General features: G+C 52.2%; 6 protein-coding genes and 1 non-coding gene across 7 annotated transcripts; 3 read left to right on the top strand and 4 right to left on the bottom strand.

Annotated features, from left to right (window-relative positions):
• Positions 1 to 161: 161 nt before the first annotated feature.
• B0H65DRAFT_508931 (uncharacterized protein) lies at positions 162 to 1,866 on the top strand (the record flags this gene model as incomplete). Its single annotated transcript, XM_062828270.1, has 4 exons — positions 162 to 392; positions 455 to 484; positions 1,319 to 1,483; positions 1,543 to 1,866. The coding sequence occupies 4 exons, from the start codon at positions 162 to 164 to the stop codon at positions 1,864 to 1,866; spliced, it is 750 nt and encodes a 249-aa protein (XP_062681784.1).
• Positions 1,867 to 2,638: 772 nt separating this feature from the next.
• B0H65DRAFT_548905 (uncharacterized protein) lies at positions 2,639 to 2,956 on the bottom strand (the record flags this gene model as incomplete). The annotated part of the gene is made up of 1 exon (XM_062829614.1): positions 2,639 to 2,956. One exon carries the CDS (start codon positions 2,954 to 2,956, stop codon positions 2,639 to 2,641), a length of 318 nt encoding a protein of 105 aa, XP_062681785.1.
• A 1,089-nt stretch (positions 2,957 to 4,045) lies between these two features.
• On the bottom strand, positions 4,046 to 4,387 carry B0H65DRAFT_548906 (uncharacterized protein; the record flags this gene model as incomplete). Its single annotated transcript, XM_062829615.1, has 1 exon — positions 4,046 to 4,387. One exon carries the CDS (start codon positions 4,385 to 4,387, stop codon positions 4,046 to 4,048), a length of 342 nt encoding a protein of 113 aa, XP_062681786.1.
• Positions 4,388 to 5,249: 862 nt separating this feature from the next.
• Positions 5,250 to 6,518, bottom strand: B0H65DRAFT_197674 (uncharacterized protein). Its single transcript, XM_062821740.1, has one exon. The coding sequence runs from the start codon at positions 6,347 to 6,349 to the stop codon at positions 5,651 to 5,653; it is 699 nt and encodes a 232-aa protein (XP_062681787.1). The 5' UTR covers positions 6,350 to 6,518; the 3' UTR covers positions 5,250 to 5,650.
• Positions 6,478 to 7,829, bottom strand: B0H65DRAFT_197138 (HSP20-like chaperone). The gene is made up of 3 exons (XM_062821736.1): positions 7,723 to 7,829; positions 7,157 to 7,549; positions 6,478 to 6,778 (listed from the first exon to the last, which is right to left on the bottom strand). Exons 1-3 carry the CDS (start codon positions 7,748 to 7,750, stop codon positions 6,606 to 6,608), a joined length of 594 nt encoding a protein of 197 aa, XP_062681788.1. The 5' UTR covers positions 7,751 to 7,829; the 3' UTR covers positions 6,478 to 6,605.
• Positions 7,830 to 8,724: 895 nt separating this feature from the next.
• Positions 8,725 to 9,935, top strand: B0H65DRAFT_197218 (Snf7-domain-containing protein). Its single transcript, XM_062821737.1, has 2 exons — positions 8,725 to 9,101; positions 9,179 to 9,935. Exons 1-2 carry the CDS (start codon positions 9,054 to 9,056, stop codon positions 9,836 to 9,838), a joined length of 708 nt encoding a protein of 235 aa, XP_062681789.1. The 5' UTR covers positions 8,725 to 9,053; the 3' UTR covers positions 9,839 to 9,935.
• A 295-nt stretch (positions 9,936 to 10,230) lies between these two features.
• Positions 10,231 to 10,302, top strand: B0H65DRAFT_t241. Its single transcript has one exon. It is a non-coding gene; the product is annotated as a tRNA-Arg (tRNA).
• Positions 10,303 to 27,763: the final 17,461 nt, after the last annotated feature.

Here is a 27,763-nt window from a genome sequence, read left to right on the forward strand (position 1 = left end):
GTAACCTGACCTCCCTACCGTTCATCTGCCCAACGCGACCTTCGCCAGCTCTACTGCGCATTTGAGTCGCCTCGCGCTTCCTAATTTCTGAAGCCACCTTGACCACGCGTCTCGTCTTTCTCACCACTTTTAATTCACTTTAAAGCAACCCCGCCGCCACAATGTCCGGAAAGCTCGACCAGTCTCTCGACGAGATCCTCTCCACCCAGCGCCGCGGCAAGTCTACCGCCCGCGGCCGTGGAGGCCGCCGCTCGGCCGGCGGTAAGCCCGCCAATGCTGCCCCCGCTGGCGGTGTCCAAAAGAACACAAAGCCCGCTCGCAACGCTGCCAAGCCGGCGCCCGCCAAGAGTGCTGGTTTGACCGGCGAGAGCAAGATTATTGTCATCAACCTGGTGAGTCGCGTCCTCCAGCTCCCCCCCTGTGTAGCATCCTTGACCGCTAACTTCCGTCGTAGCCCAAGGACGTTTCCGAAGGCCAGATCAAGGTATGTTATTACCGATGAGGCCATTTAGCCTTCGGACTTTTATCGACATTCCTCTTCCGTGGCGTATCCAATCGGCGTCGTTTTCTCCACTGGGCGGTCGGGACGGTCGTTTATTGCAACTCGGCACTAGGCCATCAAGACTGCCGTTGATTGCTCCTCCCTGACGTGTGTAAATACATGCCGTCATGTTGTGAGTTGAGCAGATCCCCATCGCGCTCTTCCTCCTTATCATTATGGTGGCTGGCAAGCGCCTCTGGTTCGGAAATGAGCAAGCTGTGCAGGGTCCGGCAGACAAATATTGTATGCGAGCCTAGCTGGTGGTCATGGGTTATCTCTTCTTGGCTGGTCACCTCAAAGACGATTTCTGCACCCCAGCGCGCCACGCAGTGAGCAATGTTTGAGGCTCTGCTTCTCACGTCCTGGCTGGACGATTTCTGTGGGTTTTCGGTCCGTCAGGGGATTTGCAACCCCGGGGAACTGGGGCTTAGCACCGTGGTTGTTGGGAAATTCTACGAGAGGACGGCATCACATCAACTGGAACACGCTTGGATTGTCTGGCATAACTGGATCCCTTCACACGTTCCATCGCTTTACGGGTTGTGAGCCCGGACGCATCGGATCGTATGGATGGCTCCAGTGAATGTTAGATATTAGGCTCACCTGCCAGTTGCTGGTGCTGCTGACCCGGAGATTACGCACGATGCTCTGGCTATCCTGGTTTCGGGCCGGCTCGAGATCATGCCCTAGCTTTGACCGATTTGAAACCGAACCGTTACGGACACGACCACACTGAAACTCGCGCACGACGCTAACCACGAATTACCCTTGTGATAGGAATACTTCCAGCAAGCTATTGGACAGGTCAAGAGGGTGGAACTTTCGTATGGGCCCGGAGGCGCTAGCCGCGGTATTGCTCATATCACCTTCCACCACGCCGATGGTGCTACCAAGGCGTACAACGCTCTTAACGGTCTCCTGATCGACAACCGCCCGGTCAAGGTACGCTCGTTTTCCATCCCATAGACTTTCAATTTCCGGGTTTTCTAACGTTCCCACAGGTCGAGGTCGTCGTTTCCAATGCTGAGTTGATCCCTCAGCCCAAGAGCTTGACTCAGCGTATCACGCAGCCCAAGGCCCAGCCCAAGTCTGCCGCCACTGTCAAGCATGCTGCCAACGCCCCCAAGGGTGCTGCTGCTGCCAAGCCTGGCAACAAGAAGGGCCCCCGTCGCCCTCGTAACGCGCGCCCTGCCAAGAAGACTGTCGAGGAGTTGGATTCCGAGATGGCTGACTACTTCGAGGGTGGCAACACTGATAACGCCAACGGAGCCGCGCCGGCCGCTGCTACCGGTGGCGATGCTCCCATGGAGGATGAGATTCTCTGAACGAAGGGTGTGCATGAGGACCAGCAACAGTCGATGAGAGCGAATACCAGCTTCAGGGACGATTTCGTTTGACGGATTTCGGATAGTCTTATGATTGTTTTACTGTTTTTTCGGGTACGGGCAGGGTTTTCAGCTTAGGTCAACAGCTTGGTGCAATTTCTTCCCAGACTCACGACGACCTTCAATTACCGCCTCTCCACTACTCTTACGGGAACGTTGTATGATCTGCGACCCGTTCGCCGCGACCTACCACCTCGCACATGTCGTTTACGGTCCCTTTGATGGGAGATGGATAACGGCAGGACGCGTCTGCGAAAGGGCAAAAGGCCACTATTTGGTGCTGCCATCACCCATTGGTCACCTTTTAAGCGTTCCGTATTCCTCGCTCGGTAGCCCAAGGCGATAGATGTCTCTTCACACAAGTAGCTCGCCTTTGCTACTGAGCTGTTGGGGCGTAAATGGCATATATGCCAGCGAAGCGGAAGCAATATCACAGTGGCGTGTTGTACATCGCAAGTCACATGATTCTAGCGTGCGAAGAGCATTGCCTTTGTGTATTTTAGCAGCAGAGAGCTATCTGCGGAGGGTAAATTGGGCATCAAAAGATAGGAGAAAGCTCAAACAGCTGGAGCAGCCTGGATCGAGGATCCTCGAGCGCTTCCGGGCAGGAAAAGGAGGAAGTTAATGTCATCATGCCCCAAATTCTCTCCCACCAACATAAACAATGCTCCACGTGCCTGTCGTGAATCATATGCCCCTTCCCGCCGTCTCCTCAAGATTCAGTAAGCGGTTGTTCCTCCTCATTCACACTCGCGAGCTCAACAGCAGCAGAACCACAACCACATTTCTGCTTCTTCTCCTTTCCCTTTCCCTTGTCCTTGTCCTTCTTCTTCTTCTCCATCCTCCTCTGCTTCCTCTCGCAGTTCTTGCATACCACGGCTTCCGTAACGGTTTTGGTCTCGATGCCTCCCGCGCAGTGGCCCAGGTGCTCTCCTCTGTATTTTGGCTTGCACGGACTTTCTGTCGATCGGCCTTGCACGAGCTCGTCGCAGGAGGTGCAGTAGGAGTCGATGAAGTGTTTGGTACACATCTTGATTTGTTTGTGGGTGGGTGGGTGTAGTGGTAGTGGTGGTGGTAGTGTGGTGGAGAGGAGTTGGGGGTCTCAGGGTGGTGGTGGGAGGAAGTGCGCGCTTAATTTGTTTTACTTGGGTCTGTTTTCGTATGAAGACCGGGTTGCCCTATGAATGAGCGCGAGGCTGGAATTAAGTACTTGTAGATGGATACAGTAAAGGTTGGGCGGGTGTTGATCCTATTGTGTCTCTACGACAATAGCCGGTTCATCTTGGTCGTACTGTCAGCGGGTGCGTAACTCGCAATTCCGTTCGTGAATAAGTTTAGGGTATAGAGCACAATAACCTGACTTACGCCTGAATCACTCTCGCTTCCGGTCATCTTCATCTCAAGGCTGCAAAGTGGTAGAGTCTATGGGGGTCAAACGGGCTGGTACAGTCACTCGTCATTTGAGGGTTCTTAGGGAATGTCGATGATAAATGTGCTTGGAGGTCTACGACAGGTGTTGAGGAAGTCCCTCGATGGTTTGTCGTTCATGGCCATCGATCGTTAAGTTGGGGGAATATAATACACTGTGGAGGTGAAGTGCATTGACTTTCCGTACTACACTCATCTTCTCTTCCTTTCTTTCGCTATAGTAATACTCCGGTTACCCGTCTGGCCTACCTGTATCAATGGCCTTCAGAACCACTTCAACTCCATTAGCTCAGGGCAAGCTTGAGAGGCTCTTAGTACTATGAGATGGAATAACCACCTGTTTGGCGGGTCGCGCTTACTCGGCTCAATTGCATACAACTGACTATGTATGACGGTCCGTTGAGCCATTCTCGAAAGCACCCTTGGCGAAACAGACGTGGTAATGACTACTGGTAACCTTTCTAGCAGGCACTGTCAAGTATCCGAATCATTCGCCATGCCCAAGTAATCCTCTTTATATATCTACCATGTAACCGTGTAATTCCCTTTCCCGTTTCCGTTCCCATGTCCCTTTTCGTTGCCATGAACACCGTCTTCCAAAACAATGACCAAGCTCCCTTTTCCCAGCCATTTCCCCAACCTGAACCGTACACCTCCCTCCCCTTTAACCTTTTACCCCTTCCAAAGCAAATCAAATCTTAGGAGCAACCCACACCTCATCCGCCGGCCAAGCCAAAATCGACGCTCCCATCTGGGCATCCCTCGCCGCCTCGCTAGCTGTATAGGGGCCTGATGCTGATGAAGGCGACGGTGCGGAGGAGGAAGAACGGCTGCTGGCCGCGCTGGAGGTGGTATTGATGGTGATGGTGGGGCCTATACCTGCGAAGCTGGAGGCGGCGCTGGAGTATGGCGATGGCGTCGAAGAATGGTGTGAGTGTGAGTAGTGGGAGAAATGTGAACCGCTTCTGCTGGTGGTGGTGGTGCTGAAGTTGGAGGAGGATGAGCTGCGTCGGGAGGAGGAGGTGGAGGCCATTTTGGGATTGGGTGGATGTTGTTGGTGTGGTTGTATGGATTGTTCGAGCCGCTTTAGGATGTTGGGCTTGGAGTGTTGTTGGTTTTGTCTTGGAGATGACAGGACTGAGGATCGAGTGACTTGTTGTTGACACTTGGAGTTGAAGGTTGTAACTTGTTGATGGGTGTGGCTTCACTTCTTAAACCAGCGCCTAGGTCTGTGAACTGGTGTAAGTGACTTGGCGATGATTGGACAGTGTGTGACTTATGATTATTGTGAGAATGACAAGAACGGGAAGAACAAAGAAACTACAGCAACAGGGGATAGGAAATATATAGAAAGTCGTATACGAGGTTGTCAGGAGTAAGTGAGACACCTGACACCAATATTGGCAGATAGGATCTCAACAAAGGCAAGTGGAAAATGTGGTGACTCTCGTTCGTGCGTTCTAAGTGTCCAATGACAAGAGTCTCTTCTGAACAGCAACACTAAGCTCTTTGAGCACTTCACAACGCTTCACGGGAATGTTTGAAAAGAGTGAAACCAGAAATTTGATAACTTATAGAAGATGCTCGACTGACCTTGTGTTCGTTCTCGGTGATGCAGTCCCGTTCCTCAGATTATCACCTCTTCTTTCCGTTTGTTGACTTAGGTTCGGATTAAGAACTTGTTGCAACTTATGCTCCTTTATCTCAAGAACAGTCAGTTATTTTTAGGTGCTGTGCTTCCCAAATTGCCGAGGATTGGGTGTATGTTGAAGATCCCAGTAAGAATGAACTGACGTTGAGGAAAACGACTAGTTTCCCAGGTAGTTTGTTGCTTCTCTTATACGAGGAGGCCTCTATACACGTATGCCTTGTACGTGCCGCAAAGCTGCTGGATCTCAAGCACAAGTGCCGCAGGTTTGTCCGAGACAAACTGGAATACAAAAGGAATAGGCGCGAGTTTAGTAAGAAGCGAGATGCGAAACCAGCAGCAAGCACAGTAGCAACACGAAAGTAAACACTACCACCACCCACCGCCTCCACCCTACAGTGGCGGTTTTCGTCTGAGTATCTGGAACAGATGGCTTTCTGTGGGTCTGGATCATGATGTTTGATGTTCCTCAGCGACTTTCCTTATGATCAATCCCATCCCGATCCCAACTCATACTAGATGGTCATCTCAGCTTGGCATCACAGACGCTAGAGCTTGGCATCACAGACGCTAGATCTAGGAGCGTTGAGGAGTGTGGAGATAAGGTGACGAAAGATGAAGAGACTCAGAAAGTCACTTCAAAAGGGGCTAGATCAGTGTAACAATTGAGGATCCTGGCGGCAAAGTGTTAGAACGACTTCCAAGACGAGGGAACAGCAGCTGTGTTGGCCGCCGGAGCATCAACACTGGACATCGAGCGGCACGACACCGGGGCGCCATGGTAGCAATGTCGACGTACCTCATCGCCGGTAAAGAAGCAACATCAGCGATGGGAGGAGGCAGAGGAGGCAGATGAAACCTCCCATTTGAGAGACACTCGCCGTAGGACTGATCCAAAGAACCCGAATCTGACTGGAGGTCATGCCCTCGACCGGGGAATAAGCCACTGATCTTGTTGAGAGCAAGACATCGCAATATCGGTATGCGATACTCCCGTCGTGCTGCTTCTGAAATGCGAACGACGATAGGGTACCAATGCGATGGGTCCGCAGCCTCACTTGAACGCACTGCATCCCGTTTCCGGTAATGGTGAAGGAGTAAGAACGAACCGATGGCGATGGGTGGACATTCGACTTGAAAGAGAGCCAACCAAGTAGTATGTACCTCCTTAGCTTCCATCGATTTCCCAAGACCTGCTTCGCAGAAGCGCCGCAAAAACGGAAAGGATGATGCGAGAAGGGACACACCGAGCTGAGACCGACGATAATAACCAGACTTTCGGCGACAAGGGGTAGACGCAAGTCTCTGTCCATGGGGAAGATACAAGCCCGCAATTGTCACGCACATATTGCAAATTCGGGATCGAAGGTTGCCTAGAAAAGAATGAGCATGATTCCATTCGCTGTAAGATCCTGCTAGATACCGAAATCAAAGTACTCCATAAAACCCGTTCCAGTTAATCATCCGGCGTTAAGATTCCGCCCCTGAAGCATCGGGGAATGAGAGGGTATGTGTAAGTAAATCCTGTCGTTATTCCCAATGCCCAGATCTAAACATTAAAGCCCACCCCGGGGCTTGGGTATGCCTATTGCTTTTTGAGTATTTACGCAGCCTCCTTTGACGTGTCGACAGTCTCCTTGACCTCCTCGACCTTACCAGCCTCACCCTCGCCCTCGAGAGGAGGCATGTCATCGTCGTCGGAGTCCTCCTCATCGTCGTCACCGCCGGGCATACCAGCGCCGCCGAGCTTGGAGAAGTCGATACCGCCGAAGTCACCTGTGTAGATTCGAGTTAGCATATTGGCCAAGGATCACTAGGAGAGAACACAGCCGCTAGATGACTCTTGGAGATATGACTCTTGGAGGTGTCCGCGTTGTCTCGGGTATGGTCGATGCCATATGTCCCTCCCCGTTCAGCTGGGAGTGTACGTACCCATGCCACCCATACCACCCATACCACCCATACCACCGTCCATACCACCCATGCCGCCCATACCTGGCATTCCTCCTGCAGGTTCGCAATATATTTAGTTTTGAAATGAGCAAGGATTGGGGGAGGGGTTTTTGGTTCGGGGGACATGCGACCAGTGGCGCAGACGGCGCAGAGTCAAATCACAAGCGGGTGGGGGGAAAGGGTTAAAGAACTAGTACTCACCCATACCGCCAAAGTTGCTAAAGTCGTCCTCAGCGGCCTCGTGCTGCTCGTCCTCATCAACCCACTTGTCGAAGTCGGTCTTGAGGAAGTGGACCTTCTTAGGCTCCTTGAGGAGACGGGGCCAGTGGGAAGCATCGAGCTCCTTCTTGCGAAGCTTCATCTCGACATCACGGGCAGTGTGGTGGATCTTGCTCGCAGCAGGGTCAATCTCGGCGTAGAACTCGAGCTCGACATGGTAGGTCTTCTTGAGGGTGTCGGAGTGGCCGGTGAAGACGAGACCAGTGGGCTTGAGGTCGAGCTTGAGGTTTTCAGTAGGGACGTCGGGAACGCTAATGGTGAGGTAGATGAAGTTGCTCTCGGGGTCGGTAGCAGAAGAGCGCTGGGCCCAGCGAACTGTAGGATTGGAATCCATTGTCAGCAACTTGCGTATGTACAATGCGACAGGAACCGCAACTCATGGTAGAGACATGCGATGCGATCTCGAGAGGGGTAGTCGAGGCCAGCCAGCCAGCCAGCCTCCAACATGCCCAAATCAGGATCACGGGGGATCGAAATCAGGTACTCACCCTCAGGTGTCACGGTATTGGAAGCCATTGTAATGATAGTTGTGTAAGTGTGAAAGGGTGTTGAGGTTGTGTTTGTGCGAAGGTGTTGTTGGGGAGGGGTAGCTAGCTAGCTCCTAGATGTAAAGCGCTTAGAGTGGTATTGGTAGTGGTAGTATTGAAAACGGCTATGTCACAACTAGAGTCGTCGTCAAAAGTAGAATGAATTGTAGTCGAGGACAAAAAGCTGGAAAGAGAGGATGCAGGAAGAGGTGGGTTGGCTGTGAGGCTGCAGCAATTTAGCAATCACCTGCCTTGTCGTCCCTTCGGTCTCCAATGGGTGACGGTGGAATTCGTAAGAAGCCTGAAGATTCCCGGGCGGGCGCGCGGGGCCTTGACGCAGGGCTGAGCTTCCACGCTCCATCACTTGCAGCTGTTGCTCCAACTGCTCCAACAGCTCCAGCTGTGCTCCTCCCTGGCCTCCAAGTGGAGAACTGACGATGGTCCCAAATAGGAGACGAAATCTTGGGAGCTTTCTAGAATCTAGAATCCCACAAGGCAAACAACAGATCCTTCTCACACCAACTGGAAGCGCCAACAGACGAGCAATCGAACGAGCATACCTACCTATGTATCCTGAGCCTTGTGTATCTGGTATGCAACTGCCTTCTAGGCCCTTGGCTATAGAGGTAGCCATGTGGTTGTGGTTCGCATATGGTGGGGCCGAGGTCAAAGCAACACAGCAACATCGACTACCCTGTGTTATCTACCAGTCGTACAAGATGTGGCTTTGATGGCAAGACATGGTGATTTCGTATCTGGATAACATCACAAAGGTAGACTTCCATTGTCCTGCAGTGTTTGAGGTTATTCCCACAAGCAAATTCAGACACCGCAGCATCATCGCGGGGCGGATAGCGGGCCAAGGAAGCGCTGCAGGCCACCTACCAGGCAATCCAGGGCAAGCTTGGCGGGCGGTAGGCCCCGAGTGGGACCTCCTGATCCCCCGCCTCCAGGGGCAGCTTCAAGCCACAGGTCCAGCAGAAAGAGCGGGCAGCCAGACCATGAGGCTCACGCGGCCTCACATGCCCGCTAGGCGCTGGCATCAACCCCCCCGGCCGTTGTCCACGACGTCAGGACGTAACCTGCAGTTCCAGGCACAACACGCCTCTATCACCAACTCCAAGTCCTCATCACCATACGGCACCTTCGCCGTGTGCCACCATCAGCAACCTAGAAACCATCATCCATGTTATCGACTCTTTGAGTAGGGGATCATTCAATTGTACCTACACCACATCATCGGGGAAGCACGAGAAACAGCTAATTCGGCTTCTACTCCGACAGCCGCCAAGATGCAAACACTCAGGTCCTTCTTCGCGCCGCCCGATCCCCAGGCACAGGTTAGCACCACCTTGACGATACGAAGGTGTCCTGAAGAAAGGACGTCAATCACTGATACCCCGTGTTTGCTATCCAGATGCGCAAATGTAACACCCTACTCCGCTCCAACATGCGCAAGATCGATCGCGACATCGCCCAGGTCAAGCAAGTAGAGACCAAGACCAAGAACCTTATCCTGGCCGCCGACCGACGAGCACAGAAGAACCCCGCCCAACGTAAACAGGCCGAGAAGGAAGTGCGCGACTTCGCCCGCGAGCTGATCCGCGCCCGCAAGACGACCGCTCGCCTGATCACGAGCAAGGCCCAGCTCAACAGCGTGCAAATGCAGGTCAACGAGGCCTTCGCCCTGCGCAAGATCGAGGGCAGCATCCGCGCCAGCGTCAAGATCATGAAGGACGTCAACACGCTCGTGCGCCTACCGGAGCTGGCCGGCACCATGCAGGAGCTCAGCGTCGAGCTGATGAAAGCCGGCATTATCGAAGAGATGGTGGGCGAGCAGCTGCCCATTGACGTGGACCTGGAAGACGAAGAGTACGAAGCCGAGGGCGAGGTCGACAAGGTGCTGGGCGAGATATTGAAGGATCGCATGGAGAAGACGGGCGGCTTGCCTAGTGTGCCAGAGCCCAGCCAGAAACTGCCACAGCAACCCCAGCACGCCGAGGAGGAGCCCGAGGAAGAGGATACCGAAGCTATGATGGACCAGATGCGGAACCGACTGGAAGCTCTCAGGAGTTAGAAGAGAGGAGATGGCGAGCCAAGTATGGTGTGCACATAATGCATGATGAATACTAGGGTGCACACGTGGCTGCACTCGGGTTTTGGCTTACACTGGGTTACGGCGGCGTTGGGGCGTTTCGGTCATGTCATTCATCATGTCCTCATCGGTTGGGGGTACAACAACGTGCTAGTTTATCGGGCGCTGGTTGTCTATGTTTGGTAGATGCGTTTTGTTCTCAAAGATGGAATCTGAGCATCAGGTACATAACAACCGTGCGTCCCTCGCCACCGACGGCCTTGATGCTATCATGTTGGTTGCCGGCGAGGGGGTAACCACTCGCTTACAGAAACCTCGGATCCCGTTGCCAGCTTGGAATCACAAGTGGTTCAATGTGGCATGCATTTCAATAAGGTCCGCTGGCTCAATGGCAGAGCGTCTGACTACGAATCAGGAGGTTCCAGGTTCGACCCCTGGGTGGATCGATTCTTTTTTTCCTTTTACCCCTTTCAACACCGCGAAGTCGTACATTTCTTTTGCATTGTTCCCATTTCCTTTTTGTCTTCTTTGTATTCGGCTTCGCGTTGGCAACAGGTGTGCCTCACGGCTGCTATGTAGCTGACAAGGTCATGGACGGTGGCATATAAAGAGGACTTCCGTTGGCATCGGGCTGGCGCTTAACATGACTCGGTGCATACACCCTTTCACAAACGGCGTCTATATCCCAAAAGGACGGAGCTTGGCATTAATCGACCTTGTCTGCCTGATGGGCTCTTCCTTACGGTCCGGTATTTTACCACCAAAGGCGTCGTTCAGTCAGTCGCCGGTTTACCAATCCGCATGGTCACATCAAAGTCCCTCCGTTTTGCTTCCAGCACCCTCAAAGCCATGTTCCTCATCAAGACGGAGGGAGGAATTGGTTCTCTCGACTCTCACGAGACCTCTTGTCGCCAACTGTATTCGATCTTGCAACAGGGAAGTCTAACCGCCCTCGGAAGCCAGGTACCTACTAGCGCACACAAAGACCACATAAAAGTTTCCGGAGGGTTTGATCTGAGTCCATGTCTTTCCAACTTGATCCACGTTGATTACTGACAGCACCCCTATGGAAGCCCTGGGTCAAGGAAATGAGCCCTTAAAAGTTACAGCCTCTCTACGCTAGATGGGACAGCATACATACATGTACTCCACGTTAAATCAAATCCTCAAACCCCCCTCAGCCATTTTTCTGTTGTCTTTTTCCCTACTTGACTAGGAAACTTCCACTGCCGGCGCCACACGACAGTCAGTCAGCCCGTCCCCTTTTCGATTTACAGTGCATCAATTTGTCTCGCGGGACCTGGCACCGGACGGGTTTGACCGTTGAGACCTGAGACCGCGTGTTACACTGTCGAGCTTTTTTATGTTTTTTGTTTAGGTTGTTTTGGAAAGCTGTCCCTGGTGTCTCTCGTATTTTCAGACATTGATCGTGATGGGTTGGTTGGTTGGTTGTACGTATGACTTGATTCAGATGAGTTGGAGGACTGGAGCTTACCTTACCTATCTGTCTTCGACTCTGGGTGCCTGTTTGTGTGATCTTGCTGTGCTTGCTATTGGGAAGCCGGGTTGTCAAAGCTTATGGGTAGGTAGATATGAGGGAAACACTCAGAGGCTTCATTCATGTCGTGTGTGTGCGCAATGCATCTCGGTCGAAAGGGGCAGAAGATTCTGAGAAGGAAGCCGAAAGGGACATCCGGCTTCGGCTTTGGCATCATCAAGAGCTGGCCCTCGTGGGATGGAAATCATCAAGAAAAGAATTTTCCGGAGTGGAGCGAGGACGAATGATGATCATGAGCTATTATTATTGGGACATAGGTGCTCACAGTTGTTCTGTGTTGCATATGACACCAAGGGGAAGTCACCAAAGCAAGCCTTTGAAAGAGAACACATTCACATGGCCATTTAATCCTGAGGGCCAGTTGCCATGTGCCCGCTGTTCTCAGAGGTCTTAGATGACCACGATTGTCGATCAGACCCCTATATCGAGCTGGAGTTTGTTACACAATCGTTGAGTGACACTCTGGGATTTCCATGAGAGAAGCAGGAGGTTTGAGCTGTCAATGACGTACTGACTGGGACATAGCTAGACCCTTTGAGAGCTTTTCTTTTGGTTTGCTCTCGGGAGAAGCCGAGGGGCATGTCTTGAGTAGTCATGAGTAAGGATCAGATGGTATAGCATCATTGTGGTTATATGAGCCTTCTGGTATGTCTATAAGCCAGGTTCTCAAAGTTCATTACTTGTGGCGTGATAGAAGACAACAAGTAGAGTGACTCAAAACGGGCAGAGGGTCTAACGGTTGATACCCCTTTGTTGCTGGTACCTGTAGATCGTTTGAAGTTCGAGTTACCTTTCTAGAAGGTCCCTTTCGATGCTGTTGCCTCCAGGTCCCGTCTGAACCGACACTATCAGATCCCCAAACGGTGAGAACGAAGGTGCCCTAACCTTCATTCAACACCACCGTTTTCCCCTTACCTAGAAGTAAGGAGACATACATGTGAGCCTTGGTTTCAGGGTATGCAAGTCATTCCTTCCTACCGCTCACATGAACTTCAAAGAAGAAGAAAACATCTTGTTTCAGATCTCATGTTGCCGTGCAAGAGAGAAAACCAAGCGGGTCACTTCTCCGTAACAATCAGGCATTGGAGCAAGAGGTACGTAGATGTACAAATGCCTGAATGGAACTTCTACACGCGCGAATGGGTCAGTTCTGATACAAATCACGGTAGAGGTAAGCATGTAGTACCGACCGAGTGTTTTGTGGAGGTTAGGCATTCATGCGTTTGCACTAGACGGACATGGAGAGGACTGCGAAACGGTGACTAGGCTGACACACCGGTGGCCCAAAAGAATATTTTTTTCTGTGCCGTTCAATGACAACCTTTTAATTAGAGACATTGGATTCCAAGGTTCTAGAGGCATAATGTTGGCCCCAAGTACCTACACACAGAAAGTGGTTGCTTGCAGGATCAATCGTCAGGAGAGCCACTTCCCCAGATTTGAGGAAAGAAGTCTAGACTCCGTTCAGACTGCGGCTCTATGGACCAGTCAGACCTTCCTATGATTGGAGAAGGAAAGAACGATCGATGCCAATGAAAGCCGGATGCTACTTCTTTTCTTCGTCCTACAATACCTTGGGCATATTCTTTTCAATGTTGCAGTGTTGATGAAGGTACGTACGTATGTAAGCATCTAAACTCTGGCTCCGAAAATGGTGTTAAGAATCAAGAGATATCGGGGTATCCGCTTCCAAACGTTTGGACCCGGTGTGAAGGGCCTTAAGAGACGTCCAATATTTCGCTTTTCGTTTTAAATTCACCACCACACCTTGGTTGACATGTTGTGAGCAAGATGCGATATGTTCCTAACCTGTGGCTTCCGAGCGAGTAAACTAACAGATAATGGAGCTGATAGACTTCTCCAATACCATCAAGGCTGATTTTGATTTTCACAGTCAGGTAATATATCACAATCCCATATCTTTTTCCTCACAGGACTCGAGATATAACAGCCAGGCCTACCAAGCTCACATTCCAGGCTGACCTTCGACCCTTTGATAATGATTATCAGATTCTAACAACCAAAAGAAAACACAGAAAAGCCTCATCAGATACGACAACTGAAAGCTCAACAACATTCAAAATTCACACCCAATCACAACCGCCGGAAGCGAGTGTGTGTCAAGACTGTAGCCTCTTATTGGATGGATTTGCTTCTCGGCATCACGTCCCGAAAGTAACAAGCCCTCTTCACGGGTAATATCACATAAAATAGGCATTATAAACCGCCTCGTCAGCTCGTGTTGTAAGCCCCGTCCCACCTGTGTTTTGATTCTATCGCCAAACGGCGGCGACGAAACGGATGAACTCGTCGTGTTTTAGCATTGCCATCCATCATTCCGTCTCCTTTGATAAGGAGCCCACGATACGAAGTGCTAAGGGGCATCCCACAGTTGAGGCATCCCCTCAACCCTCCGGCCGGGCACCATCTTTACCTACTATTCGGGGATATTTTGAAGTGCTAGCATGAGATCCCGATATTTTGCCCCTCGGCGACCGAAAGTGGAGATTTCGAACACAGATTTGGTAGGTAGTTCTCGTATCGAACCATCGGCAAATAAGCGGCAGTGGAGGAGGTTATGGACAGGTAACGGGAAGGAGAAGGTCTAGAAGGTGAAGAACAACGAAAAGCCGGATTGGCGCGCTAAGGTGAGTCAGCGGAAAGTGACTTCGCCGAGGTGTGTGAAAAGACCCTTTGCCGCCTGGTCCGCGGTGAGTGAGGTCGGTCTAGCACTTTGTTGGTTGCCGGAGTGGATATGGGACTATACGATACTAGCGAAGTGTGCGAGTTAAAGACGGTGATTTTTGTTGTTGGTGTTTGTTGTTGGTTGGTTGTTCCAGAACAACTCCTCCGGAAAGAAGGAGGGGGATAGCGGGGCTCGAGGGGGATTAACATGCTAAAATGGGGATGATTGGAGCACATTGCGCGTACAAGTTGAGGGGAAAGGGTCGAGGGTCCTGTGGGTTTGACACGCGAGATAGATCGACAAGCCTGTGGTGCTCTTCATAGGTTCTCAGGGTCCAAAATACCGAGACAGCGAGGTCAGACGTGAGACTGAAAGGAGAGAAGCTCAACGAGAGTGGATGAGGGATCTAGGTAAGCGACGGCGGCTGTAATGCCGGACGGGAATACAGTAAAGTCCCCTGAAACTGCATGTAATTCAGACACCACGGGGGACCGCCAAATGTTATGTACTAATTGGCGTATATGCAGAATGGGGAGCTGGCTTTTGGTGGGAGACAGGGATTTGTGACCGCGCCTGGCTATGCACTAAGAGGGGAACTTTTGGGGTATATGCAGTATCTGGAGTATGCAGTTTCAGGGGACTTTACTGTAATTCCGCGGCGAAACGGCATTTTGAGTGCCGGAGTCTGATCCCCTCTGTCGATCTTGTGTGAAGTGCATCCGGAGTACGACGTAGCAACGGTAGGTAGTGCCGCCAATTTCACCATAGAAACAACGCTGATGAGGTCTCGGAGTCTTTTAGTTCAGTAGCGACAACGGTGTTGACGGGTTTCCGTGTTCGTTGATTGGCTTTTGAAGTTGTGACCAGGTCGTTGAAGGAGATGTTGATTCTGCCAATGGAAGAGACAGGCAGGATACCCGGAGATAACAAACCCTACTTACCTGTAGCAGGCTAGCGACTGGATAAACAAGCGGGAAGCTATACGGTGTAGGAGTGCATCTCTTTGATGGAGCGGTGTTGATACCGATGATAAAGTTTGAGGCCTTGCAGTTGGTATCGCCAGTCCCGTTCTACTGCCGGTCTCGGTCCGGCGTGTTTGCTCACCGGTGCGCCTTCCGACTGATAAGGGCGTGTCCGCCGTTAAGGGGCCCGCCGACTCCGGAAGAAGCGGCCTGTCTCGGTGAGCTGGACTGGCCCGGCCACCTTGGACGGTGTTTGCATTTGGGACAGTAGTGAAACCGTCGGTGTGAAGATCGGGGGCACGTCAACCGTCAATCATGGTCGATGGTCAACAGAAGTTTATTCGCGCGGAGTATCTCCAACTGTGGTCCTCGGGTAGACCCGCGTGCTGCGTTGGGGTTGACGGTGGATGATAAAACATGTGATGTGCTCCGCGATTATCCGCATCTTATCTGGCGGGAAAGGGTAGACATGCAACTTGCATGGCATCAACGCTTGGCTTTCAAGCCGGCGCTTTAGGTCTGGCGGTCAGTGGATATCGCCAGCGTTTCTACCTGTGACCAGCCTGGCCTTATCTTACCCTACCCCTAAGAAGGCGCGTGCAAAGGAGACGACATTTTACTGGAGGAAGTCCGGAGGGCACGTTACCGGTATTGTTATCACCCCTTCCGTATCACCACAAGAACTAGCGGTCCGGAGGTGGGAGATGTTGACGATAACGGTGGACAGTAAGCGCCTTCAGGTGGTGTATCTCTAGTATCTCTAGGTACCTCCGTTTGCCAACGAGGCCGTCATGAGAGCTGGCTAAGGCGCACTTATGAGGGCCACACATGTCGATATCTTGATTCTCATGGTAGTTTCAAAACAGGGCTTTCCGCAACGGGAGATTTCGGGCCAGCTTGATGACGCACCAATGCAGTCTCTCTTCGGTAGGTTACCGAGTTATCTTGGCCGCTTATTCAACTAGATAGGCGAATGGTAGGTTCGTGAAGGACAGAGTGAGTCACAGACATTGAGCGCTTGCCATAGCACAGCCAGTCGGCCATGTGACGAATGACGCTCAGGTCTCGAGTTCAGGTCTCGAGTTCAGGTTTGAGTGTCTCTGTCCAACCATCCATCACAACCCGCAGCGCCCCGTTGTCCATGAAATCAATCGAATACGATAGCGACCTGAAAGCGATGCCTACACAAGAAGCCTATGGCTGTGTCCCAGGCACCTGGATTCAGGCATCCAGTTCGAGTTCGCATAGGGCATGGCCAGTGTTGCGTCAACTTTACCAGGCCGCTGGGATATCTCGATTGTGGCTTGGGAATGGTGTCACAAATAGGAAAAAGTCACGACGGCGCCCACTTGCCCCCCAACTGTGGTCTCGAGATGCTCCCAGAAGCAGCAGCTGCAGCATCAAAACCCCCACAGACCGTGAGGCCGCCCCCACGTGCTGAGCGAGGTGCTGACCTGAGTGACAGCTCATCCCCAGATTTTCCCTTGCCGGAAGTGGCCCGCGGGTGCATTAGCTGAGCCACCCGTTTGATTATGGAGTCGTTCTTCCTTTCTTCTGTTATCGATAGACACTTTGCTGTGTGCCGTTGCAAGTGACAGGTCGACCTGGCTGTCGACAAACTGACGTCGTTTATGGCACTGCGTAGAGTACCCGGAGTGGTCTGTTCGTTGAGCGGTTGAAATTGGACGGCGGCCGGGGAACATCAAGCGAGGCCAAAAAAGCAGCGAAATCACAGTGCCGGAAGTCGCTCCGGCTGGCCGTCTTGTTTTCTCGGCACCGACCTGTCCAGCGGCAGTGCTGCCCTGGCGAGGTGCCCTGGAGGATTGGACAAGGTGAACGATCTCGCACGCGGCGTGCGCGGTGACCTGTCGCTAATCTCGAGCTACACTCGCGTTACGGCTTCCGGGGACACCAATCCGGTCGGATACTTGTGGGAGCCATGCCCTTTTCTCCCACTCTCGCTCCAAAGGCCTCCCTCACTTATCCGCCCGACCGCCCGACACCGCCAGCGCATTCTCCCTGCCTCAGTTCTCCTTTCCTGCTGTAATACTAGCCTAGAGGCCTCTACTACACAGCCGGAGTAGTTAGGAGTTTCAGAGGCCAATAGAGTTCCTACGGGAGGCGTCGGGAAGTTGTTATCACAAGCTCGGCGAACGAATACGATAATGTCAAACATCATCAACCCCAGGTTTCCGGGACCTCTCTCAGCTCTCCGCGGCGGACACAGCTGATGAAAAGCAAGGCGAACGCGTTCCAGCTCTTGCAGATGATTCCAGACTTGCCAGGCTAGGAAGCTCGCCAGCGTTCGCCAACGCTCGCTTAAAAGTCTGTGAGGACGCCATTTCCCAAGTGCTCGGGTCCTAATTACGCAGATGTCCGCAGGGGACCCGGCCCCATCTGAGATGTTTGAAGTTTGATGCCCTCCCCATGGCTCCTTTTGAGGAAAAGGAAACAGAGCCGGTGGCCGCGGCGACAAGGCTGCTGGTCGAAGCCCGGCCGCGGGGCTATTCCGCCGTTGTAACAAAACGCAAAACTGGAGCCCTTCTTCGGGCCTTCCATGCTTCTAACACAGTAGCGTTGTCATCCAAGGCATAAGCGAGGACCAGGGATCCTGTTCTCCCCCGTTCCCCGATGCCTGTCCGCCGTGAATGCCTTCCTCTTTCGGTCAAGGTTTCCTTTTTGTCTTATCGAGCTCGTTACGGTATGTCCGCCATGCCCTGTCGCGGGAACGGTCGGTGGTCGCGGCCACGGTGAGCTCAAGCACACGTTCAAGGTAAACGGTGAGAGATGGAAGCAAAATGTGAAACTCGAATTGTTGTAGTGTAGTTGTAGTGTACACTAGAAAAACACCGGAAACACAGAGGATCTCTGACAACAAACCAGAATAGAAACGATAATAACCCGGCGATTTGGAACGATCGACACGACAATCTGCGAACCTTCTCCGAGAAAAGGGCAATTAGAGGTCTGTGCAGGCACATGACTCGGGCAATGTACGAGACGCTCTGTTGGCACTCAGGACACTGTAGTGAGTGCCCGTTTTCCCCGGATTTTCAGATGGCTGTCTCATCAGCATCAGATGAACGGCGATATGCTCTCAGATAGCCGAAACGGGATATAAAAACGCGGTATAAACGCGAGATTAGTTCTCAGAGACCACAGGGGGATGTGTCAAGGGATGTGCGTTTTTGTCCTCTCTGGCATCCAGATACGGACGACACGTTCACTGACGTCCTCACCGTTAACACCCAATGCAAAGATCAACAAAATTAAGCTTTGACCTTATTTTAGCGGATCGACCCTTCCGATGCTCCCCGTGGCTCCCCATTCGTCGAGTTGGCCCCTTTCCTTCTCATCGGATTCGCTTGCCAATTTAACGGATGGTGGATCCAGATGCCCACCGTTACTCCGACCGAAATGCGTGCGACGGCGAGACGGATGCAGCTCCCGGGTTCCAAACCCTTGGGCATCCGTCGCCAATTCCAGACTTTTCATGAAGCTGGGCCCAACAACACCCCAACAGGCCCTGACGGTGGATGTGGTGGATGTTCCCGTGAAGCAAGTGCAAAATTTTCTTCTCTCCTTTCCCTCCAATTCCGCACTGACTGCTACGGTACCAGAGCGACAGGACAGGGCTCAGGGCGGAAGAAGAACCGGTTGAATTGCTGATTGGACCGCGGATGTTGGGCATCAGTGTTGATCGATAACCGTCTCAATTAGCCCGGTCCACTATTGGAGATGTTTTGTTTTTCGACTCTCCAATATTAGCCCAATCACAAAAACGGAATTACATCGACACTTACACCCACACAAACACGGCCCTGGCAAAATACCAACAGCGTTACAGCAAAGCAAGGTGGTGATGGTGATGGGAATAACATCAACTAGAAAAAAAAGGCGGTCAAAACTGCGGCCGGGCAGCAGTTAGCCAGGGCTCTCCAGGCCAGCCAGCCAGCCAGAGACAGCAGCCAACGCACCGGAAGTGTGCAGGTTGCGTCATTCACTTTTTCGCACGTCAACCAGTTTCAAGTTTCAAAAAGATTTTACGGGCTTGCTTGCTGGATTCTGACAGGCTGTCCTGACCTTGGCGCCGCCCGTGAGTTGTTATACATCATCAATCATACATGCACCGTATGCAGCATGTGCAGCATTGGAAAATTTTTATCAGATGCATAGGCAATGTACCGACAGTAGCGTGCGTCCGTTGACGGTTATCCGTCCCAAGCACTGTCGCAGTCGCAGCGCCGTTCCGACTCCTGTATTTTTACATTTACTCGGCAAACCGATCACCAACGGGACCGAGACCGGCGGAACCAACGGAACCGGGACGGGAATGTGGATACCGTATGGGGAACGGTGAAAACCCGGATTCGATACGGCCCAACGGCGGGTTCTAACACGCAAACACGCCTTGTTTCCGGATCGGGACTCACGGGGGTAAAACATTAAAACACGGAAAACGGTAACTGATCCCATACACTTTCCATCTTTAGATGGGCCCCATCAATCCGACATTTTGCTATACGAAGTCGAGTGGTGCCCGACGGCGACGACGACGACGATGAAAATAAATCCCGAATCGGTCCCGAATAGCATCAAAATAAATCAACCCCCGCGACGGGAAACGGTAACCAAGTGGGAGTCTCCCTCACCAAGCCCCTCACCAGCCTGAATACATACATATGTAGCCCAAGTGGGAGACCCTTAATTTAATGTGGGATGAAACACAACCAACCCTCGTTAAGCAACCGGAACCGGACTTTCTCTCAGTGACCACAATTCCGCACTACACTACAAACCATCGCCGAGCCATCGCCGAGAAAAAAAAAAGCCACGAGGATGCGTGATAAGCGAGCCTCTCTGCCCCTCTTCTCCTCCCCCGCGACAAGGAGAGGCCGGCGACCATCATACATAGGTAACCAGGACCACGGTCATTGATTCCGTCTCGCGGAAGAGCCGGAAGATGTGGAAAGGGAAGGGTATGGATTTCAGGAGTCCCATGAATTCAATCTCAACCCACTCAAGGTGAGGCTGAGGGGGCCTCCACATCATCTCCGCGCTATCCCGAGAAGAGGCATTTGTGGTGAAAAAGAGACCCCTATTTTGGACACAACTGAAGAAGGCATTACCGCAAACCATTTTGCAGTGCATGACGGAGGTCTCTCCGATCTTCTGGATAATCGTTTTCCCTTCAGGACCTTCACAGCGAGGCTCTGTATCCCCACAAAAATCTCACTTTCCCGAACTGAACGGAGCGGAATTGTAGCACGAGCCACGCGAGCCATGACATCCATGCCATGAACACCGAGGGCGCGTTCCAATTTTCGACTATGGTATCCGTTTCCCATATAAAAATGATCCTTGTTGTTGATATGCAGTTGATCACACTGCATATTGCGCTAGAGAAGGCACTTAGGACCTCGAGAAGTACCAATTCGACCAGGGAGCCCTGTAACCCCTCTGTAACCCCCCTGTAATCGACCTATCGCTTGCATGAGGCCTTGTTGTCTTCCTAAAAGGGTATCGTGAGATACCAAGAGTTATTAATCAGAAAACACAAAAAAAAGCTGCTTTTTTGCCGTTGATCGATGATATCTCCACCACTTTTTCCTGTACCCCTTAACGATCTGAGTCACCGATACTTTGAACTCGTGGCTATCGAATGCAGCCCTTTTTTTCCATTTCTGAATACCTTCAAAATTCGACCAAATCGAACTCAAAGTTCCAACCCCTGTAGCGCCAAGGCCAGGCTTGGCTCGAGCTTGGCAAAGGGTACAAGAGGCCCCCTGTGAAAGGCTGCATATTTGGCTTTGTACACGGATCAACAGAACGGATACCATGGTCGAAAATTGGAACGCGCCCCGAGTGAACACCGTAACGAAAGAAGAAGAACGAAAGGAGGAGTGAGACTCTCTCCACATGAGACTTTCTCTCCACATTGATATCCGACCAGAGACCGTTAGGGGTCCCGTTAGGGTCAGATCAGAACGGAATGTCGTTATTGATGATATTCGATCCGTCGTGGTTGTTGCTTTTTACAGCTTCACTTCTCGTGGGCTAACAATTATCACTGTTCAGGGTAGGGTAGCCAATGATGATGATGAACCACGGCGATCTCGAGATCTAGAATCTCAGCTCTGGTTCTCTTAATGTCAGTTTGGGCTAAATGGATAAAAAACGTATCCATCCCACTCTTGAGCCGCAAAGCAACATGAACCTCTCATACGGGGGCTGTGTGCGTGTGTGTGTGTGTGTTGTTCAGAGTCTGGTGTCCCTGATAGGTAAGTAATCGAATATGGATGTGGCTCACTCATCAGATTCAGAGATCGGAGCATGGGAAATCGTAGCCTAATGCACCCCAGATGGTGTCAGTGCCGACAAAGTTGTTGTGTAAGTGTCAACCTTGGGTACCTAAAACATAATCATTGGGCTACATACATTTCTTCTTGTATCACCGTGACATTCCTACCACCACCTACCATACTGTCGTATCGTATATTTACAAGGGCACAGTCAGACGCAGACGAGCTTTACATAGGTACACACATACCTCTATGTATATCATAGTAAGCAATAAAGCTCGGGGCCGCACAATGACTGACTGACACAACCACCGCAAACTCGCCGTTCAGTAGGTGGCTGTGCTCACTACAATCCTACAATCTCCCCGGTGTTTCCCCAGATTTGACTGTGCTCCCGTGTAAGTAAGTGCTGATGACGATGATTAAATGACGGACATACAGAAAGCGGTGTCCATGCCGGTGGTGAGTAAACCTCGCCTCGCTGAGTCACTCACGCGGTCCTCCCTTCCCTTCGTTTCCATGGCTTCTATATGTAACGAAGTATTTTGTGCCCCAGACTTTCCCATGTCCGTCATCCATCCCGTCCTTCCAACGGGCGGCGGAAACGGGAGGAAGGGATGGCGATTCCATACATGGCGATGTTAGAAGGGAGAGGGATAAAATTGGAGGGACTGTAACACAAACCACACAAACACTTAACACTCAAACATCGCCCAGGCCAAATTTGGACTACATATGCCAACGGAAACGGTGATGATGGTGGGATTGGTGGGATAGTGCCGTGGGATGGATGGTGGGATAAAACCAAGACAAACAATCCGGGGTAATATGTACGGATCCGGGTATTATTCAGGAAGCGGAAAACGGACAGACGGTTACGGCTGCTTGGCATTCAACTCCATCCGTCCAGAAGAGACAATTCAAAATGGAGACGGAGAACAAATGGGAGACAGCCCGCCTCGCCCAGCCGCTCAGCAGCCCCCCAAAATCCAAACTGGCCGTGACATCCCTGCCATCAAAAAAGCAAGCCCCGTCGATCCCGCAATCATAGCAGCATCCACCGCCATCGTGGAGGTTGTCAGAAGTGTCAGAACCTGCAGTGCAGCTGTCAGTGTGTCTCGAACCCGCCTACCGCCTAACGCCAGCCGCGACGGCCCAAATCGAATCGAAACGCCCGGACGTCGAATCTAGCCCAAAAGCGGCGCGCCGGGGCCGAAGGGAACGGCGGTGATAGATGCGGGAGCGATAGTTTTTCTACGTTTTGGTTTGGTGCTGTAGATGTGCTGTAGGTGTGTGTCTCAAACAGAGCGACAGAAACGGTGTGGTCGTTGTGAGTGTGAATGGTAATGCATCGTACATCGTAGCGCGATGCATCGCATCGGTCACCTGTGGTGTTTTCAGCCAAAAAGACAAGCCAGCCCTATGAAACAGTTGGTGTGTTTGTGTGGGTGTGTGATGCGGTGTATCGTATCGATGGGTGTGAGTGGTGTTGTGGCAAAGGTCTTGTGTGCACTTTTAGTGCATTGTGTTGCTACTGAAGGTAGGCCAGTTGTAGAGACGGAATTTACAGGTGGTGATATTTTTTGGTGGTTCACGATAGGGTCAGTGATACGTGAGTGTGATAGTGGTGAGATGATATCAAATTAGATACTGCATTAACAGCTAATACGGAAGTTCTGGGAGCTATTAGATAGTATATGAACGGGGTGCTTCTGGTTCATTTCAGTGAAGAACAATGTTAATGTACTCAAAAAGAACTCATCCATCTCAAACGCTCCAAGCCTCTCACCACAGAAACACGACGCGAATGCACTCACTTGTTGGACTACCTAGAAAGGAGATAACTTAAAGAATAGGTATCCACTCTCCTTGAATTCGTAGGGCTGCTCCGTTTCCTCTCACGAGCTACGGGGCAGTGATGGTAGGTAGGTAGCCCATCGCAATGAGGTGACCCCTTATCGTCGTCGTCGTCGTCGTCGTTGTTATCACGACTTCTTCCCCTGGGCACCCCCGGCTCCGGAAGCTTCTTCCACAATCTCAACGTTATTCTGGGAGCCGTTATTCTCAACGCTCTCCAACGGCTTTCAGCTGCTCATCCAACGTTGTTCTCTCTCGCCAGCAAGCCTCACATGTCAGCACAGCAAACCCGTGCAGACAGGGGAGATTCGCTACGACTCCTTGCCGTATCAGGTAGTCGTTTGCGAAGACCCACCAACTTCCCAAGATTAAATGCTACGCCATAAGAAAGGAGATCTGAGAATCATAAGCATCACAAGCAAGGAGAAAAATGACAGGCGCCAGGGCAAGCAACGCATGGCTATCCGAGACGTGATTGCCAGATTTGTCGTTTCGAAGACAGGAGTGCGTGGTGCTGTTAAAAACAACGGGGAGTAACGGGGAGCCGTTGCCGGGCGGGTCCTCTGCGGTGAAGGCCCGGGGTAGTCAGCATGACGTCGCGACTTTCGCGAAACTCTTGAAGGAGGGATCATTTTGATCACCGTTCGTGCATCAGCGTTGCCGTTCAATTGTTCGTGTCGACTCCTCCTCCGACGACCCCCGACCCCCGCTTTCTCAGCCCCGGACCGGCCCCATTCCTTTCTCAGCAGCCGTTTTCACGGGCGGGCGGGATGGCCCTTGGGCTGACTGCTGACGGAGTATGGTGGTGTGTGCTGTCCCCGTTTCTTGGCATCGACGAACATCACCACCACCTCCGCTGCTCCGCACCTCCGCAAACTTAAACCGCCAACCGCGGGACCCCGTTTTAATCGATTTTGATCAAGAACGGGCTGCGGGCACTAAGAAGATGCGCGCAATGCAGGCTCTGCTTGAACTCCAGATTTCCACTTCTCCGTCCGGCGTGGTCCATGCGGGAGAGGATACACTTAGATCGCGGGTATGCGATGATGCCCAGAGATGGAGTCAAAACTTTTGAAACACGGACCACAACAAGCTGCAAGACTGCCGTAGCTACAGTAGTACGGGGTAAACTAGTGTGGTAGCAAGTTTGAGGTTTCGCGGATAACCTCATTTTTTTCGGCTCAGTAGGTGAGAAAAAGCTTTTCTTTGCGGTGCACCGGCGCCTTTCGCCAATGCCAACGCCAACGACACCTGCTATATAAAGCTAGAGGCGGGCGGGATGCGAGGGTACGGTGAGGGTGCATTGGGGGTTGTTCAGTTTGTTGGGGAGATAGCGTCAGCGGCGCGACGGCCTGATGCCTCACCTTTTTACCGGTAGGGCCAGCTCAGCGAAAGATATTGTTGATATCGTGAGTGTGAAGCGCACACCGCATCGCGCGCGCGCTGAAAAACGAGTTTTGCGCTGGTCGTGCATCTGTTGGTAACCAACCGCAAAGACAGGAGCCTAAACCAGCCAGCCAGCCAGCCAGCCATTCCTCGCCGTCCGTATTGTTGAGATGAAACCCCGATCTGGGGGAGGCTTTTGCCCTCTGTTTTTTTTTGCGGTTTTGGATGTAGGTGAGGTGGTCACGATGGCTTCATACCGGAGGCCAACCAACGGACCAACTCCCCCTGACCAGCAAGCCAGCAACGCAACAACGACAACAACAACCGTTTTCTCCATCCGTTTACATACGAGCACGAAGCACCGCACTATTTACCGCGTATAGCAGCCGCGCGACAGGTCTCTTTGTCGATGTGCGCAAGGGCAAGTTTTTGTCGCGAGTACGTAAAAAGAAAGGGCACCCGTACCCGAGCCTACTCTTTCTCTACTCTCGATATATCAGATTTCATCCCAGATCCAGCCAACCGGAAGCGACGCGACAGAAGCCTGGAGTGCTGGAGAAGCAAGGGCAAGTTCCCAAATTGGGAATGACATGGCCCCAAAACAAGCAAAATAAGCTTTTTCTTGTTTGTGTGATACTGACAGATGTATGGGGGTCGTTTTGCTTGCTTGCTTTTTTATCCCACGAAAATCATGGGGTCGCTAGCAAACCAATTCATAACTGAACCCGCCGCAGGTTGGTCCGTATCCAAATGTACACAACAACGGTATCGTACTCGCCCTGTGAAAACAACAGCTTGAAAATAGAAACGGTGTGGTGTGGAAGTGTGCATATGGTGTGGGCGGAATGTTGCTTTTTTGGCCGCCCACACGCTTCTTCCCCTACGCATCTCATTTCAGGCGGTGAGGGTGCGTTTCTTCTTTTTGTGACGGATGCTGCTTCATTCAAAGCAACGTGAATGATACCTCCCACCAACCGGTCCGCTGGAGTCGCGAGACGCGAGACACACGAAAAACGGAGGTATTTAAGGGGGTTAATAGGAAGGGAAACGGTTCGGGGAACGGTTTGCAACTGACAGGCACTGACAGCCAGTTTAGGCCGGGGTTATGACTCGCGATGACTCTCGACCACCCATGCCGGCCAAAGAGAACGGTGATTTTATGGGATGAACGTTTACCCTGGACGCGGAACCTTGACCGTCTCGACTGTTTTTACCCTGGAGTCCGGAATGGGGGCCATGGTGCCGCGGGCCTTGTTCCCATTGATGCCAGATGGAGTCTTCCTTGCCGTCTTTCTTCTTCCCCGTCGTCCCCGTTCGTCTCCGTTCATGCCCGTGGCAGCAGCCAGCCCTGATCGGTTCCGTTCTTCGGGGAGCGAACGGTTCACCGACTGGTACGCAAACGGTACATTCCGCTCTACACATCCTATTTATCCTGTTATCCCTTCATTCCCAAGAGCCCGGGCGCGCGACACTAACTTACAGGGCTTCCATGACCCATGAGGAATAGCATCTCTTGATGAGATTAAAGAAGGCGGAGAGAGGAGGGAGATCTAGGGCGCCCCAGGGCTGCGGAACCGTAGGCACGTCCGGTCCGGAGGTGTCTCCTGCTCATGTTCGTTATGCGCATTGCGAATGAATGGCCGACAATGACTCCGCAATCTAGGTGGTGTCTCTTGTGCTCAGCCACCATGGGGAGCGCGCCTCTTGACTCGCTCGCTGGCTATCATGGTTCTCGGTTCCAGGGCCATCCAGAGGCTTCAGTTGGCTGAGCACCGATGGTGTGTCGCCCAATTGCCCACCGACGGTGACTGCAATGACTGCAATGTGCCACCGGTATCACCATGACCGACGGTGTAGCAGCTGTAGTTAGCGGCCAAACTAGGTAATCATGGTGAAACGGACGTATCGGGATGCGTTGTTAGGGCTCGAGGGCAAAGGCGGTCAGGAACGCTGGCAGAGGACACCGCAAGTTGTAGCGACTCAGCGACGAGAGCAGCGTGCGTGAAGCGTTGGAGCGTGCATGGTGTCCGTCTCGTTTGTCTGGATTGTCCATGCGCGTGGGGGAGGGAGAGGGAAACAAACTTGAACATGGAACGGAACCGGTCCGGGCGTTCCCTCACTAACACGGTCGGGTGCCAATCCGGGGCATGGAAATTCGAGAAACGGCCGTCACATTCACATTCACATTCACATTCACATTCACTCTCAAATGATTGCCGCCCAGGCCCATGATGGACTGGTCAGTTGTCACTTTGGTTCGGTCCCGTCACTGTCGTTTGCGCCGTCTTGTTGTTTGGCGCCATAGCGCCCAGACTCATCCCGTCGTTTTCTTTGGCCGTCATGGCTGTCTTACCCCAGGCCTGGGCCTTTGATAGCTGATAACAGCCCGAGATAGGCTGGTGCTTGTTGATGCCCCAGTGATGCCCCGCGGCGTTCCAGCCAAAGAGGGCAGCTGGTCGAGAGATACAGCCGGTACTAGGTATGTACAGCCCCCAGCACAGCACTGGTGCCCAGGCAAACCGCTGGTATCGCAAGAACCCAAAGGCACCAAAGGCATGGCGGGATGTCAATGACTCTTTTCTTCTGGCATCCCACGGAAAAGTACCCGGTCTGGGCAAATCCTTTCTGACTGGTGACTGGTAACCCAAATGTATTGTCTGCTTCCGTTAAGTGATTTCCCGTAATTCCGCGCGCCCTGTCTTTCTCCTGTCGCGGTTACAGGTCCCGTTTCCGTTATTGCGGCCTGGGTGTGGGTTGCCGGGGTACATGTCGAGGTACGTACCTGTGGAGTGTGGACTTTTGGCAGGGCATGGGTCCGGGTGCAGTGCCGTTGTTGTTGTTGTTCCGCTTGTTGGGCACACCCCCTGTCGCCCTTCCGTTTTCCTGTGTTCCGGCCAGGGAGGGAGGAAAAGCCAGGAAACGAGAGACATGGGCACGAAATTCACCTGCCCCATGGTACCCACGGTACCCACGGCATCCTGTTTCCTGGGACGTACCCTTGACACATATCTCTGCCCGCCCCTGCCCTTGTTCCCCAGCTTCCTGCTTTTGCTTCCCAGAGTTCACGAGATATAAGAAACTCACATCCCCATCTCATGGTTACCTTCAGCCCAACTTGTATCGACAACAATCCGATATCCACATCATCAACACATC

This window comes from Neurospora tetraspora, assembly GCF_033439725.1.
Source record: "Neurospora tetraspora strain CBS 560.94 chromosome Unknown B0H65scaffold_4, whole genome shotgun sequence".
Classification (NCBI taxonomy): domain Eukaryota; kingdom Fungi; phylum Ascomycota; class Sordariomycetes; order Sordariales; family Sordariaceae; genus Neurospora; species Neurospora tetraspora.